General features: G+C 39.6%; 1 protein-coding gene across 2 annotated transcripts; it reads right to left on the reverse strand.

Moving 5' to 3' along the window:
- Positions 1-79: 79 nt before the first annotated feature.
- On the reverse strand, positions 80-15,650 carry malt1 (MALT paracaspase 1). 2 transcript variants are annotated; one of them, XM_075467479.1, is made up of 17 exons: positions 14,788-15,650; positions 14,163-14,329; positions 13,739-13,860; positions 12,694-12,841; positions 12,403-12,581; positions 12,164-12,260; positions 12,025-12,072; positions 10,750-10,773; positions 10,611-10,661; positions 8,791-8,994; positions 8,306-8,483; positions 7,312-7,383; positions 7,090-7,217; positions 6,464-6,613; positions 5,614-5,771; positions 5,326-5,451; positions 80-4,038 (listed from the first exon to the last, which is right to left on the reverse strand). In XM_075467479.1, exons 1-17 carry the CDS (start codon positions 14,934-14,936, stop codon positions 3,550-3,552), a joined length of 2,490 nt encoding a protein of 829 aa, XP_075323594.1. In that variant the 5' UTR covers positions 14,937-15,650; the 3' UTR covers positions 80-3,549. The 2 variants fall into 2 exon arrangements, with proteins under 2 accessions (XP_075323594.1, XP_075323595.1); XM_075467480.1 differs by lacking the exon at positions 12,025-12,072.
- Between the last annotated feature and the right edge of the window lie 1,428 nt (positions 15,651-17,078).

Consider the following 17,078-nt stretch of genomic DNA (forward strand, 5'->3'; position numbering starts at 1 on the left):
AAAAAATATATATTATGCTGTTAAGCAACCAAAAAATGCATTTTAGATTTTAAAAAATTCATATCATACCATATTTACAGTAAGTTTAATGCCAGGTACGGCCCCTGTTCCATAAAAATTGAGACATTGTGGGAGGACTGAATAAAAACAATGCAACCATTTAAAAATCCCTAACCCTTACAAACCACTTGTTTCATTCACAATAGAATAATGAAAATATTAAATGTTGAACGTGAAACATTTCACAAATTCATAGAAAAAAATAAGAGCACATCTTGCATTTGATGGGAGCAGCATGTCTGAAACAAGTTGGGAACAGACTGGAGAAAAAGTTGGCATAAAAAGAAACATGCAGCACCTAATTAGGTTAATTAACGATAGATCATTTTCTTGACTTGGCATAAAAGGAGCACTAAAAAGAGAACCTCAAGGAGGCAAAGTCTCTCATAAATAAATAACTGCAAAGCATGACAGGTTTTCTATGCTCCGCTGTAAATAAAACACATGTTCATGGGACTCCCAAACAATTGCATTCCGTTTGCATCTGCATTTTACTTTTAGGGAACTACGGTTATAGTTCATCATAGATCTAGTTCATCAAGGTTTAAGATGAACTCGCAAACAGCTCTCTTGTTATGGTGTCGGAGTATATTCAGACATGGAGCACACATTTTTCTTGTATAATAATCCATTTGCTCCACATTAGTAGTTTTAAATTTCTCAATTCTTTACTTTTTTCTTAAACAATATTTCCATTGTCCTCAGTGTTGCCAGCTGTTTAAAATAATCTCGACTGAGTGAACAAAGACAGAGTATAAATAAAATGGGGTTGAACTGTTGGATTAGGGTTCACCTGTTACTGTGCTGGATACAGTGGCACAAAGATTCAAGGTCCCGTAAGCTTAGACAAATACGAAGCAAATAATTATCCAGTAGTTTCCTAAGACTATCACAACAAAACTGCCTGTTAATGTACATTTACAACTCTGAGAACATGGGATTATTTCTCTCAAACAGCTCAGTTCACTGCCCTCTTCTTAAGTGTCCAACTAAAGGCTAAAGATGTCAAAACATTTGAACATCCAAATCATTTATAGACATACTCCATTTAATTAAACAGACAGTGATTCAGAAATGCATTTTTCCGGCATGCTTTTGTGCTTCAGGTTACTTCAACTTAGACATCCTTAAATGTTATTGCTGGAAAACCTCCATGAACAAAACTACATTAAAGGGGCTATTGAGTGGTTACTTGGGCAAGTGATTATATGAGGACTGCAGCCTGCAGGCTGCTATTTATTTTTCCTTTTTTTGGTCACTCCACTTCAGACCAGTTCAACTTTTTTTCTGTCTTTAAAGAGCAATGTTTTCTTTTCTTCTATCGGCTTTTGTTTGAAAAGAATCGGTCGGAGAGAGATTGGGGGGTTTGAATGTGGGGCACTGACAGAGGTGCATGTAATCTTAAACCTGGAAGGCCTGAGAGGCCAGGCTCAACGCAAGTCATCTTCACAGATGAAATGAGCTCTTTCATTTGTCAGTCGCCCCGAAACCAAGCACTCATTATCGCTAGGTAAGCTCAGCATTTGAGTACTTTTATGGAAATTCTCCCCCCCCCCCAAAAAAAAATATGTTTTTTGTTACTCACAAACATTAAAAGTTGTATTCAACAGATGAAAAGATTGATAAATATTAGTTGTAATAGATTTTCATGGTGTTGTCAGCATTGCAGTATTCACTGTACATCTAATTAGATAAACACACCATCAGTGGAAATAGATTTTTCCTGCCAAATCTAGAGAAAGCATCTGCTCTGGTTGAATAAAGTAAAAAAAAAAATAACACGTGCTGATTTAAAGAGAAGTCTGGAGTGTTGTCCTCTAATTTGCACATTCAGACTTGGACCACAAGTAATGATGTCAATAAAGTGAGCAGCGGACATCTGTGATGTGTCACAGAGTGCACAGTGATGAAATCCCAGCAGGCATGACACATGAGGAAGGTTTTATGGTTGACTGAGGGGCAGGCACAGACGAATCAAGCCACCTGCTATATAAGGAAATAAGCTGGCCTTACAAATTTGTGGAAAAAGTTATAGAATGAGTACCTAAGGAGTTCAGACAGACACTTTCTACTGCCAGTTAACTAAGAGTTGTGATTTAATACACAACGGGACAAGGGTTTGTAGAAATTCAGTTAGTGTTAAGAGAAAATATTCATTCAAATGCACTGATATTCAAATATATTTCTAGGTACTTGTACTAAGAATCTAGTACAGTTTAGGGGAGTTTACACTTCGAGTGTCCTAGGTAAAACATGATTTATCATCGTATGTTTTTTTAGATTAGATTTAGATTACATCATTTATATATAAACCTGAATCACTGGGCTAAAACCTAAAGGCACCTAATTTATAAAAATGTTCTTACATTTACACAAACTTACTGTAGTCTTGAGATCATTTCTGACAATGTGCTTGTGATTGGTATGTAAAGAAGCGTAGCATGAATAGATCATGCTTTGCCAGGTTCTACAAGACAAATTTGTGACTTGATGGCACCTGTTTTGCCATTGAAAAGAAAAAAATGAAGGGGATCACACCAACAGAGGAAAATGAAGAAAGGCGACGTGTATTACTCTGTGGACTAAAGAGAGAGTTGACAAACACAACCAAACACACATCTTGGTGTGTCGCTCCAGAAGCGAACAAGCATGGATTAAAAGAAAGGACTGTAGCTGACATTCAGAGAAGGACAATGAAGATAAACAATAAGGAATAAAAGCATACATCTTTTATAATAGTAACATTAAGGCAAAAGGAAAGGGACCTTCAGCTCTCCGTAATGGACCAGCTAATGCAAAGCAGTACCCAAAAAAACTAGGAGTGTAAAATAGTATTTCACAGTTAATTTTTTAAGAGTGATTTTGGTCTTCCAGTCAGGAGCTAAACAGTCAAAAAGAACTAAAACGAAGCAACTTAGCCAAGTCCACTTACCTGCAAAAACATTTTTTTTAATGCCCAAAGCAGCATCAGCTGCCTGACATCCCCTCACAGCAGGGGGGAGTGTCCCTTAGGGTGATCCAGTCTACCATCGACCTTTCATTAAATCCTTCATGTTGCACTGAACTCTTTCAAAAACGTACACTAGCTCTAGAGAAGGTCGTTGACATTTGTGCAGCAACTGAAGTTTCTCCTGCAAGGGTGAAGCGTGTCAAGCTGGTTGCAATCTGTAATTTGCCCACTAGATGTCCCTAAATCACAAACACTGCTCTTTTAATGCTTCAATTGTTTGCACACACCTGGCTTATAGATTGGAAGAAAAAAAAAACTTTGTATCAACAGCTCTAAAAACAACAACTGCAGCAATCATCTGGAAACTTTCATTATATTAAAAAAATGCATTTATAAAATGTAAAAAGTACGAAGTCAGCTTACAGCTCGTTGAGGCAATATAACGGATAGAAAATCCAAAAAAAAAAAAAAAAATCTTTTTGCAGCATTTAACTGAAAGAGCAGCAGTATTGACGTACATAATTAAAGCCTCTTTGGTTTCACTGAGGCTGAAGATGCAGGCTGTTGATGAACACCGTCTGCAGTTCGTTGATGTCGTCACTGGCCTCTATGGGGATGCTGAGCCTGCCTGGGGAGCCTGAAAGCCCACAAGAGACGTACGCTGGCTCGCAGCCATACTGGCTGAGGTCATAGTGGGAAACCACGCAACCTCCCACTGCACCCTGAGGATGCTCACAGATGTCCAGGCAGAGGTGCTGTGGCGAGAGGCGGCTGAAGTCCTGCGCCTGGTGCGACCCGTGATAGAGGTGGAGGTGGTGTTCAGGACCTGGGCTGTGACAGGGGCTTTGGGATGGGCTGTGGGGCATCGGGCAGGTCTGCATGCAGCTATTTCGACGCATCACCCGGTGGAGGTCCAGTCGAGAAATCAGGGGCTTTCCAATGTTAATGCTTTTGGTCCAATGGATGGGATGACCGTCGTCCATGGCTGCGAAAGCGCCCTGAAGACACACGGTGAAGACCAGCTCCTCCTGTTGCGAAATGGGGATTTTAATAAAGACAGAGAGAGATCACTGTCTAGCTTTTATTAGTTTCTTTTTATAAAGCACATCTAAACCAGATATTTTGTAGGTTGGACATGTGATCAGTTGAGGGTAAATAAGAGGATAGATTATTGCCCCTTAACTTTGTTCTTTTTTGCCATGCTACCAATGTAACTCCAGTAATCAAACTGTAGATTTCTGTGTTCAGTCTCATGGTCAGCAACGGATGAAAACAACAGACTCTGGTGATTCTGAGACTTTTCTACAGCGCTGCCCAAAAATAAACATTTTCATTTGGTTAAACTTCTTGAATGAATCGTAAAATTTGCAAAGTGACAGCTGTGATTTTGGCTAATCCTGCCGGCTTTATGCACTGAAATATCTTTTTCATAAGGTGTCAGCAACTGTCGCAGACAACCTGTTTTGCATATGTAATTTCCAGGGGAGACACATGTATGTTTCATAATTTGTTCTTCTTTTGATTTTGTTTATCTCTATTAATTGATTTAAGAGTACATTGTTAAATAAAAAACTGTATCAAGAATAACAGTTGTCTGAGGGTTGCTGCAGCACATGCCGTTTTGCACAACAAACCTCGACACCGAGCAATGTTTCGGTTAGAAAGTTGTGCCTTTGGGGCTTACATCAGCCCATATTTAAAGTTCAATCGACAACACTTCTGTGAACCTGTGCGACTTTGTATGTAAACAAGCACCTGAAGCTTCAACTCATGGCAGCAGAGCGAAAATGTCTGCTGGCAGGTAAGAGAACAATAATTATTTTTATGAATATGTTCTTCATTTCAAAGCTCTGATACTTTTTGTAAGTTAACCCCATTTAATGTCAAATATTATTAGTTATGGTCTCGTAAATTAAAGACTTTAATCTTGGAAATCCGTATGGATAATAATGGATTATTATAGTAATACTTAAGCATCTACGACGGAGCTGAGGAAGAGCAGAAGCTCTGCAAATGATAGCATGCTGGACTAAGTGCATTATTGTAATTGCCCATCAAGTTAGATGATGGCAGATTTCAGCCTTCAGCTGCTGAGCAAGCTCTGCTGCACATCAGAACAGCCTCGGAGAGCAGCAGCACGGCTGCAGACTCTGTCTTTATATTTAATAAAATATGACAAGCCCCCATGACAGAATAAAAATATAATATCTGCTAAAAAAAAAATACCAGGTCACACCAGGTCATTTGGCATAAATTAATACCTGAAATATTTATAAATGAGGCTGTACAGAGTATTTGTGTCTTCCCATTTTTACCTTGAGCTTCTGCAGCGAGCTGAGTCTGGTGAAAAGGCAGTGCTGCGGCAGGCTGCTGGTCAGGAGGTAGATGCCCGTCTCCTCTGGAGTCTCTCTGTTCATCTCTTTGGGGTCCACATCAAGGTCCTGCAGGGAGACAAGGAAGTTTTCACAAAGCAACTCAACATAATTACAATAATAATTATTTTACAGAACATGTTAGTTGTGATTTTCCCCTCTAAGGGGTTAGAAAAAAAAAAGAAGAGTTCCCAGATATTTTATTATGAGTTCACATGTGGATGAAGTGACCTGTGAGAAGTCGGTGACATGAGCTTGGCAGAAAGACATGTCCTCAGGCTTCTTAATGATATGAGTGTAGATGAGGAGCACGTTGGAGAACTCTGCGGCGAAGCCCAACTTGATCTGAGCCCCGCAGTCAAAGTTGAGGCACATACTCTCGGGAAGCTCTGGAATAACAAGCAGAAACAAACCATTCAGAACCTAAACATTTGATTTATTTTACAAACGGCAACTGGCTTTCAGGCTCTCTTCTACTTTTTTTTATTCTAAATGTTAAAGGAAAAATATTTCCACTCATATCTTTTTTTTTTTTTTTTAGCGCCATCAGATGGATCTACTTTGTCTGTTTGCTGAAACCATTTGTCACTACAAGGTAGAAATATTATTCTAAATCAGAAAAAATAATCTTAGATAGAGGAATTAATCTCAGTGACAGGTTACGCAGTTGGTATGGTTTTGCTTGCTTGACTTTTGTTTGCTTTTGCTTCTGATGTCAGTGCAGATCTGGATGGAGCATTTTGTTCAGCCTTGGCTAAGGTATACAGTCTTGAGCAGCTCCTCTTTATTTACTGTAATCACAAACCAAACACTGAGCAGTTTGGGTGTGATTCTTTCAAATGGCAAATTGGTGGTAATGATTTTATCAAGAGTTGGCTTCAAACAACAGAGCAGTTGTTTTTAGGAAACTCCTGTTTGTGTCTGCGTGTGTGTATGTATTCACTCGCACTGTGTGCTTTGTCAACATTAACAAGAGTCTAAATGAGTGAGCCGTGAGGAGTCGCAGTGAGCAGATGGGGACTTTCCAGAGCACAGATAACAGATGATTACAAAATACTTTGGATTATAGTTTCAGACTTACCGTGAGCTTTTGCCCATTGGCGGCTGTGTGCGTGAGCGAGATCGGCGCTGTCCCCTGGTAGGATAGGATCAGTCAGCGCTCGCCTCTCTGACAAACTGCTGCGGATCTCCAGAGCCTGTTTACCCTTCGTAGCATCAAACTGACCCATGTCTGGCGACAAAAAATGTATATCATAAATCACATTTCAGGCTCTCACAAACTAACTTACAGGAGCAGAACACTGACTTTGCTGTGAGGGGCATTTCATTTTGAATTAACGTACCCACCCCGAGTTCAAGTTAGAGATGTTTCCTGTTCATGTTGTTAACACCGTTTTACTGAAATATTCAATAAATAGATCCTTAAGTAATTTCCTTTCCCTGTTAAGGAAACTCCATTAACCCCCTAAGGATACAGATACAGCTTTCACATTAATAATGTAAATGAAGCTGCATTTAATAAGGTTTTAGCTCTCCGTTAAAAAATCAATTGAAATACCTCCTGAGGAAAACACAACAACTGTTCATCAATTAACTAATATAGCAGTACAGTCTCAGGAGATCAGTGGGCTGAATCACCAGTCACAAACTCTTTCTTATGAAAAAGAGTCGCCTGGTTTGAGAATACTTCTACTTTCCGTCTCTCACCCTCAGCGACTCTATCCAGCACCACAGTGATCTTCTCATCATCCAGCAGTCGCTTCTTTAAAAACTTGACAAACACACCATTTGTGAAACCAGTCGAGCTGAGCTCAAAGGCCTCTGCATCCTGGCACCTGAACAGCCCCACAAAGCATACAGCAGTTTATACCAAAACCTACAGTGCAGAAAATGACTTTTAATCATGATTAACACCAATTTCAGACTTACGTCGCATAGCCGAAAACAATGTTGGCTGTAACTCTCAGAACAATGTTGGGAGCGCTGTCATCATGAATATTCCTGGAAAATAAATCAATTGATAAGAAAATAAACTTTGAATGAGCTTATCCGCTCTTTGTGCTGGAAAGAAAAGAATTCTGTTATTCTGTTGGAATTAGTTTCACACTTTGAGATAAGGAACTCCATTTCCTCCCAGACTACTCTAGCTGAGTTTCTAATCCTCATCACAAGAGTTTTATGTTATTCTTTTGATAACCATTGTCAAACTTCCTCATCTCCGTTCACTGAAACTCACCTGTAAACTGTTTGGCGTCCCCTGGGGCCAAAAGCCTCGCACTCTTAAAAAGCCTCTCCTCTAAAGACAATAGTGACCCTTTAAGTCGTCACCTCTGCCCTCCCAAAATAAATGAAAAAAATAAATTCACCCTCAATTTCAATGTCACTGCTCTTATCTAGTTAGTTACTTTTCTCACTTACTCTAAAACTATTTCAGCACTTTCACCACCAGTGTCTAGACTCTGGGGGAACTTCCATTTCTAGCCTCAAAACCTTGTTGATCATACGATGTCTCTAAACTCTTAAACTTCTTTACTATAAATGCCTTTTTGTTTTTCAACAAAGACTTTATGATTGAACCGTTATCTGCCTGCTGTCATCTATCCTATACCTTCAATTCAAAAACCTCCCACAATGTAAAAACACTACAATCAATATAAGGTTAACTTCTACCAGGTGACAAAACTGCAACCCTAAAACAGCTGGTTGTATAACTATTTTCAACAAAAATGTTCCATGAAAGTTCTAAAGACGTATCGATATGAATATTTGGTCATATTTCAGCAATTGTGTGGATATGAAACTTGCCCTTCTTTCTCCAGTTAGCTTTTAAAGTTGGTACAGTCTCTTTACTTAGAAATCAAACAGTTGTGTATGAAAGTACTACCTTAATTTAAATGACGTGTAATGAGCTGGAAGGACTCACCTCTTCCTGCACATGTCCAGTAGAAAAACGTTGAGGCCCGTCTCCTTCTCCTGCATCAGTTTTAGGATGCTCTGCACACACAAACAGTTGGCTGACCGGTACGGGTTTGGCGCATCGACTGGCACCATGAAACTGTTTCCATAGTTCTCATATCCATGACCAGCGTAGTACAGCAGGCCTGAAGAGAGAGTCGTGCTTTTTAGTCATGTAACCTGGATACAGAAGATCTCATTTTGGCCACAAACGGCTCACCGAGGGGTCAAAATAATTAGGTTCACATTTTAACCTTTAAATGCTCTGAATAATACATTGTTTTCTAATTTCATCTCTCATTTTGGTACATTATAAACTACCTTAAATAAAACACAGAAAATCTCGTGTCTCAAGGGACCAGTCGGTGTTTCAGGTTAAATCCATTCCATGCATTATTTTCAGATGTGTCACAACATCCTGAACCATCCACGTAAGCAAAAATCCAAACACACCGTAGACTCCCTTGTGAAGCAGCAGCAGGAACTCGTCAACAGCGTTTCTCATCTCCGACTCTGTGAGGTCCAACAGCGAAACCACTTTGAAGTTGAGCTGCCGCAGGAGGTTGGTGAGGTCGTACACGTCCACCATGGGAGCTTTAAGCTGAGGGTGGTTCTGATACGACAGATTGCCAATCAGCAGGGCCACTTTGTCAGTCGCTGTGGTCGAACACGAGAGAAGGAAAAATACCTGTTACACAGGTGGTGATGACAACACTGTTGCTTTAGTACAATGATGAGTATTACGTCTTAATTTCTTATGTAGACATGATGTTGTGTTTTTGTTATGTAGACATGATTAACTTGCTATGTAAGGCAAGGCAAGTTTATTTGTTTAGCACAATTCAACTACAATACAAGGCGATTCAAAGTGCTTTACAGAGACATTAAAACAGACATGATTAACAAGCTTTCCACATCTGTGGAAATGTGTTTGTCTGGTTAATCATGTCAGTCTTGTTACACTGCCTGCTTTATGAAGTTCTCTGAGGTTTCGTCAAGAAAAACAAACAAACAAAAAAAAACAGTTAGTTGTTGCTTTAGCTGACAGAAATATCAGTTGAATTCTTTGCTTGTTTTTAAAGTTCCTATGAGACAGCAAATGGAGCGCAAGCTGCCACTGCAAATTTTAAATTAGCTGCAAAAATCAGAAGCTGGGGACGTAGCTTGGCTTCCCAAAAAGCCACATTTGCTTTTTGGTCAACCACAACAGCCTGATCAGACTCAAAGAGTCACTGCTGGTAAATAATTTATTTACCTGACAACAACACATTTATTAGGGCAAACTCATAAAGATGATATCTGAGGAAAAGCGAACACATCCTGGGTTTTACAAGTTAGTATTAGCCACTTTGAGCAGCACTAACCTTTTTGGTGTTTGTTCTGCTAATCGTCTACCAGTTGCTGATGTCAGGTTGCTGAAATTTTTAACTACTCTCCCACGCAAGATTAAAAGGAGCATGACTGAGTGGTTTCTTGCATGTACTGCTGTTTCAAACTCTACAACAACAATTTGATATGATTCAAATCTGCGCTTTGCCATGACCATTTCAGAGAAAGACGAAAAAGTGACGCTAAAGAAGAAACCCCTTAAAGTTACATTCTTTTTAATGGCTAGCAAGGGGCTACTGACTGTAGGTGTAGCATTTTGATGCCAAAATCTGGAACCCCATGATGTGAGATATCCTGGACTACCTTGAGATCCTGGACTACCACTGACGTTGGCACATAAGAACCAGCCCAGATAGTAGTGGGAGCTGTCAAAAGAGCGGGCTGAGCAGGCTACAATTTCCATCGAATGCAATTACGTTTTCCAGGGCCTTGTAGATGTAACAGCGGGTAAAAAAAAAAGTGAATAAAGACAAAAATTTGATGCAAATCATGATAACAAAGACATACAGGGAGGGAGGAAGCAGATCATACTGTGAGAAAATCCAAACTGAGGCACTTGTAACTGTTTGATATCGTTCAATACATCAGCCCTTTGTGAGCCTTGCAGTTTCCTTTTTCTGTTGACACAAGGTGCGGTTTTTTTATTTCCTTTTTGTCTTATGCACTGTTTGCATCTTGCTTTAAAATGTCATTTCAACTACCTGTGTGGCTTCTGATACAAGAAGGTATATATATATACATATATATATATATATACACATATACATACATATATATATATATATATATAAAACATATTATATATAGATAAATAGTGCGCAAGCCATAAAAAGCTCTACAATAAGGAAATCTGATTAGATTTGCATGCTTTCAGAGACACTCACCATACAACTGCTCTGGAATACTATTTAGGGCAAATTCGTTGGAACCTAAAACTGCAGTAAACACAACAAAGAACAACAAACAGTGAATATTTGAAGTCTGAACTCTATATAAATGCTTTTTGAGTTTGATTTCTCTTACCTCCTCCAATTGCATAAATGTCATCTAGGAAATGAAACACAAACATATGATCATGATATAAGCTTTAATGTCTTTACATACAGTATTCGGATAAAAGAGGGAAATTATCAATCAAAGGGAAAGTGAATCTTGTGGAAGTTTTCATGCAACTGAGTCAACTCATTAGAATGAAATCTTTAAGATGAGTGTCATATTGCCAACAAGTCCCCATGAACAGGCCAGCAATGTTTTAGCAAACAGGCTCTTTGCATGCTCCAAAAAAATGCTAGTTAGGTTTATAATTTTTCAAACACCTGCATTAGATTTAATATCAGAAAGGCTCAGTAAATTAGGAAAACAACATTTCGTAGGAACTATTTTCAGCTGCAAAGTGAAATATAAATTAAATTTCAACCTGGAATAATTTCCCTTTGAACGCTGAGTCCCACAGAACAGTGTGCAAGCTGTATATTGAATACTGGGGTGACTGGTGCAACCTTGCCTGTGCAATTATGTTTGATTAAATACAACAGAACATCAATTTAAAATGAGCACCAACCATGCTCATAATATTCTTTGGGGCAATCCACTAATAATACAGCTGTTTAGTAGGAAGTTTGTCACTTCAGATGTTAACAAACCTGTGCGTGGATGATTAGGTGGAATGATAAAAACAGCTGAGAAGCGTCCATTTAGAAAAAAAGAAGATGCTTTAGGTTAAAAGACTTTTAAGACATTTCGTGTGTCTTATTTCCAGCAAACTTAACAGCAGCCACATTAATAAGAATAAAGTGAGGATCAAACGAACCACAATGTTTTCTTTATGACACATTTGATGCTTTTGTATATGTGGCAGGACACGTACCTCAAATTAACTACAGCTACTGTCATAAAGGAACAAACCATCTCAATTTCTTGAATAATTTTCTCATATGGCAAAGAAAGACTATAAATACAGACAATACAACAAGATTGTCTGGATTCGGCCTGTAAGAGCAGTTCAGTGTTGCTGTCAGTCATTTCATGGGATTTGTTGACAATAACACAGATTGAAAACACTACCATAGTCTTGTGTTGATTAGAAGCCATGACGTTACCCAAAATCAGAATTCGTGCAAGTGAATACTAAAATAAAACTGTGAGAGCTTTGGTATGGTTACCCAGACCACGACCCACATGCAGGAACAGTTACACATCAGAGTTTGGAACAAGGTTATGATTAACATTTACATGCCTCTAATGCATGCTGACTGTTAGTCTGTTTAGTAAACCATCCACCAGCGCTCGCAACTCTACCTTCAGAGCATTCCATTGCTCCTGTAACCTTGACAGATATCCTTGGTGCTTTTAGTCGAGAACAAAAGCAAACAGCTGCTCAGACATGAGAAAGAAGCTGCATTTTCAGTACCAAAAACCTCCCTCAGGTGAAACCTACCTATCAGAACGTCAACTTCATTGGTCCACATTCTCTCAGTGCTGCTGCTGATCTCACAGCGATACCTGCCATGACGATCCTGCATCACATGAGGAATCTGAAACGCACATACTCTTTGTTTAACCCCGGTGACGACACCATATATATATATATATATATATAGCTTTCAGATCATGATTTGTAATGTGTAATTAAATAGAAAAACAGTTCAAAGAGAAGTTCAAAGAGTAAAATATCACCGTGAGTTTTCTTTTTGTGAAGTTTGGGATTGGGACTCCGTTTCTGTGCCACTGATATCGAGGGATGGGCCGCCCCATGGCTCCGCACTCCAGCTGCAGGATCTCACCAACATGTAGCCGCTGAGACTGGGGCTGTATCACCAACTTCAGCCGGCCATCTAAGGAATGATAACTCTGCCCTGGTGGTGTGGAAAAAAGGAGGGAAATTCATTGAGTAACAGGTCATAGTCCAAAAGAAATAAAGATGGTATGTCTAGCAACCATTACGTGCTCTTCAGGGGACAATCTTACCATGAGACATGCCGACATTCAGGACATCCACCTGAGCCCACTGGCTGAATTCACAGGCGTCCCCACTGTTGACCCTGCAGATGTAAAAGCCGGTGTCCTTCATATGGACGGGACTAATCACCAGGTCTGGAGAGGAGCTGTTTGGCACCTACGGTTATGAACATGTGAATCGTGTTTATTACTGGGCGGTGTAGTATAACATCATTCTAGCCCAGAAGAAACACAGCGTCCAACCTCTGAAGACAGATGGTCATCACTTAATCCTCACTTTATATTCACTCTCCTCAACTCTCTGCGGTAGCTCTATAAAAGGTGATATGGTCCAAGGCTGTGTGTCCATGTGTCATATCAGCGTCATTGGGAATGTACACCCGCCATGAGACTTCTCAGTTTATCATGCATTTTAATCTCGACCTAAGATCCATCTAGTTGCAATTTCAGTAAACTGAACTCAAGTACCATAATGCAACGAGACCATAAAAAGGCAATGTTTTGGGTTTGAGGGAAGTGCCGATGTAGGAGATTTCAAGTCCAAACCTGTGTGTTATTTAACTTTAGAACTGTGACTCACTGTGCACTTCCTTCAACTTCAATGCCAAGCAACACTGTTCTAGAGCACACATCACAAGGAAATTACACTGTTTTTGCTGGTAAGATATTTTACAAAGTGTCAAAATATAAAGGTGAGGGGAAAACACAAACGGCAAAAACAAAAAGAAAAGATCAACTTGGGCTCTACTCTCCCTTAATAAAATACTGACAGGCAGAAACAGCTTTACAATGGGAACCATACTGATATCAGATCATAATGGTTACAATGTAATAACAGGGGGTAAACATCCATGGCAGAACTTCAGTATTTCTTTTTTTCAACTGACAGTGTCCGACCCATTCAGCCAGTTAGCGGATTCTGGTCTCGGCAGTCTCAGATTATAAATATTGTTGTGCCTATAAATGTTTTAGACCCAGATAGGGAGAAAACCTCAGATTTTTTTTTCTTTGCGTAAAATGTTACGGTTTAAAGTCACTGCATGTTGTAACTCGCCTCTTCCCTTGATTTGAACCACTGGTACTGGACTGGAGATTTCCCCACGGCGTGGCAGCTGAGGCGCAGATTGTGGCCACAAATCAGAGCGACAGACTGGGGCTGGATGAGGATCTGCAGGGCTGTGAATTTGTGGAGAAAAAGCCCACTGTGAATTCACTTTTCCTTCTCTTACACTTTACACACAACGTATTATCATTTTGTTTACCGCAAGAGTTGAAAGTGCTTATCAAAACGGTGTTAATTTACGACCAAGGCACCAGCTCTTCTCCTAAGTGAATCCCACCATCTCATATATAGAATTGTGTTTCCTTTTCCATAAAAACGTTGCTTCCAGTAACATGGTTGCATTGACTTTAAAGTGACATGCTAATCAACTGCAAATGCTTAAACAACACCAACACAACAGGCTGTTTTATTGTACCTGGTGGTTTCAGGCACTGCAGGGCCTCCGAATTGCCCAGAGTTTGTAGGTAGTCAATCAGGTGACCGGTGCTGCAGCCTCGCTCTCCCATCAGCCTCAGCAGCATGAAGCTCGGGCTGCCTTCCACCTCCAACACCCTCAGAGAGCACATCTCCATATCATCCGAGCTGAAGGATGATACAGAAGATTGGTGGCAAGTTAGAATCAAAATAAACTTTACCAATATCACTGAGGTGCAGGAAACAAGTACACAGTATCGGACCCTAATGCCTTTGAAAGGAAAATAAATGAGAAGAAGAGGTGTTGTTTCTGGGAGGTGGAGTCATGATGATATGATTTTGGAATCTCAGGTGAAAATCTTAACAAATGGGGCTTAACAAATGGTACAATAGCTCCACACACCTTCTTTTGTGACTTCAAAAGCTTCAGAAAAAAAAAACTGAACACTGCAGCTAAACCCAACATAAGTTTTTGGCTGATGAGCTGGTTACTGCATACACACAGCAAACATAATTATTGGGCATTTTACAAAGGCTCCCCATGAACAATCTCACGCTGGTAATCTGTACATTAAAGTTGTTCATAAGAAGAAGAAGAGGAACAATAATAGTCTTTTCTAACCTACCTGACTTTGAACCGCCTGTCACTGCCGACAATCTCTCCAAGTTTTCGCCATCCTTTATTGCTCGATTTATCCAGCACCTCACAGAGCTTCTTCACAACAGTCTCCTTCAACAAGTTGATTTTGGTCGACCTGTCCAAAGAGTCCCCCATGGCGGCCAACAACTAAAGTTTACCAGTAACGCGGCTCAACGCGGCTCTACCCGGCCTGTGCACACTGGTAGTACACTTGACAACAAGTCGACTCACGACAAATAAGGAAAAAAAGAGTTCATTCAACTTCCTGAAAGTAATGGTTAAATAATACAGACACACCTACCGCATCATCAGGGGGTTCCCATAGCGGCGGTTGATTGGACTCCGTCGAAGATTGTTTATATGGAAAGATGGACCTCAGTTTTGTAAGTAAGTAAGACGGAATGAGGACATGAACTATCTTGCTCCGTTTGCACTCTTTGGCAGTACTGAAGTAAACCAGCCTCTCTCTTCCTTCCTCACGTCACCTCTGCTCCAAACTGGAATGGGATGTCTAGATATGACTTTTAAACCTGTGTTTGTCAGCAGTTGTTTGTTTATAACCGTGAAGCAGAGTAAAGTGTGACGCTTTGACTATCTTTTTTTTTTTTTTAAATCGATATTAAGGTTTTGTCTCTTTTCTTTCAACTGCCAACATAGTTTCAAATAGGTCATTTAATTTCGTGCTAGTTTTCCACAAATATTTATATAGCACGTCGTAGGCTACTGCTCACAAATGTTAACAACTCCTTCTTTAACTCAAATCAAACTAAAACATAATACTGCAAACTCACACTTGGATAAGACTAGACTGACCTTCAGCGGAACCGAATTATGCTTTATTAATCCCAAAAGGAAATCAGCTGTTACCGTATATTATTACGTATTACGGAAGCCGAGAAGGGCAGTGGATCATTATTTTTTTATGCACTGTTATCTCGTGAATCACGACTTATTATCTCGTTATCTTTATATAACAAAGATTGTTTTCTAGTGATAACGAATTAATTGTCACCTTAGCTGAAGCGGCCGGATAGATAGGAGTTTGTCAGCCTCTCATCTAACCGGTAGCCCCTAAACCTAAACCAGAGGTCTTCAACAGGGGGTCCGCGGAGGTACTGCAGGGGGGTCGCGAAATCTTTGGTTGATTAGACGATTTTTAACTTTTTTTTTTTTTTTTTTTTCCAAACAGTTTTTTCTCACAAATTGTGTGCACGCGTGTGCCATCCACAGATGGTTTGAGGATTCATTGTCCCATCTACATTAGAGTATGGCAACCCGACCGAAGCCCGACGGGCCGGGCCGGACTCGGACAAAAAATTAGAATGTCTTGTCCGACAAACGACGCTGAAGTTGGCATCCAATTCAGCATAAAGGGCAATTTCACTTAATTTTTTGCATTTTGATCGCCCAAAAAAGGGTCCTGTATGGAAACTACATTACTTAGACTGCTTAAATCTGGATGGAATTATTCTAAAGAGGCTGTTGATTCATTAAAACCTTGTTTGTGATTCGTGAAACCTTTTTCTGATTTGTGAAATTGCAGAATAGGGCCATTTTACTGCATTTTTGGTATTCTGCTTACACTAAACAGGGTCCTGTATGGAAACTACATTACTTAGACTGCTCAAATCTGGATGGAATTATTCCAAAGAGGTTTTAGATTAATTAAAACCTTGTTTGGGATTTATGAAACCTTTCTCTGATTTGTGAAAATGCAGAACAGGGCCATTTTACTGCATTTTTGTTATTCTGCTCACACTAAACAGGGTCCTGTATGGAAACTACATTACTTAGACTGCTCAAATCTGGATGGAATTATTCCAAAGAGGTTTTAGATTAATTAAAACCTTGTTTGTGATTTGTGAAACCTTTCTCTGATTTGTGAAAATGCAGAACAGGGCCATTTCACTGCATTTTTGGTATTCTGATCACCCTGAACTGGGTCCTGTATGGAAACTATATTACTTAGACCGCTCAAATCTGGATAGAATTATTCTAAAGAGGGTACAGAGTCTTTAAAACACATTTTATTATTTGTGAAAACTTTATTTGGTCATTGAAAATTCAAAAAGTTCCTCTGAGCTTTCTTTCTTCTTTTCATTTGGACCATCCAAAACCAGAACCTGTATGAAAAATGATTAAATATGGGTTTAATCATTGATCACATGATATAAATGATATCAAACACACTTTAGAATTTGTGAAACCTTTCTTTGTCCCAAAATTCACAGACGTCCTCGCCTCTCCATGTTCATTTTAATTTCCATGAGGATCTCC

This window comes from Odontesthes bonariensis, chromosome 6 (genome assembly GCF_027942865.1).
Source record: "Odontesthes bonariensis isolate fOdoBon6 chromosome 6, fOdoBon6.hap1, whole genome shotgun sequence".
Lineage (NCBI taxonomy): Eukaryota > Metazoa > Chordata > Actinopteri > Atheriniformes > Atherinopsidae > Odontesthes > Odontesthes bonariensis.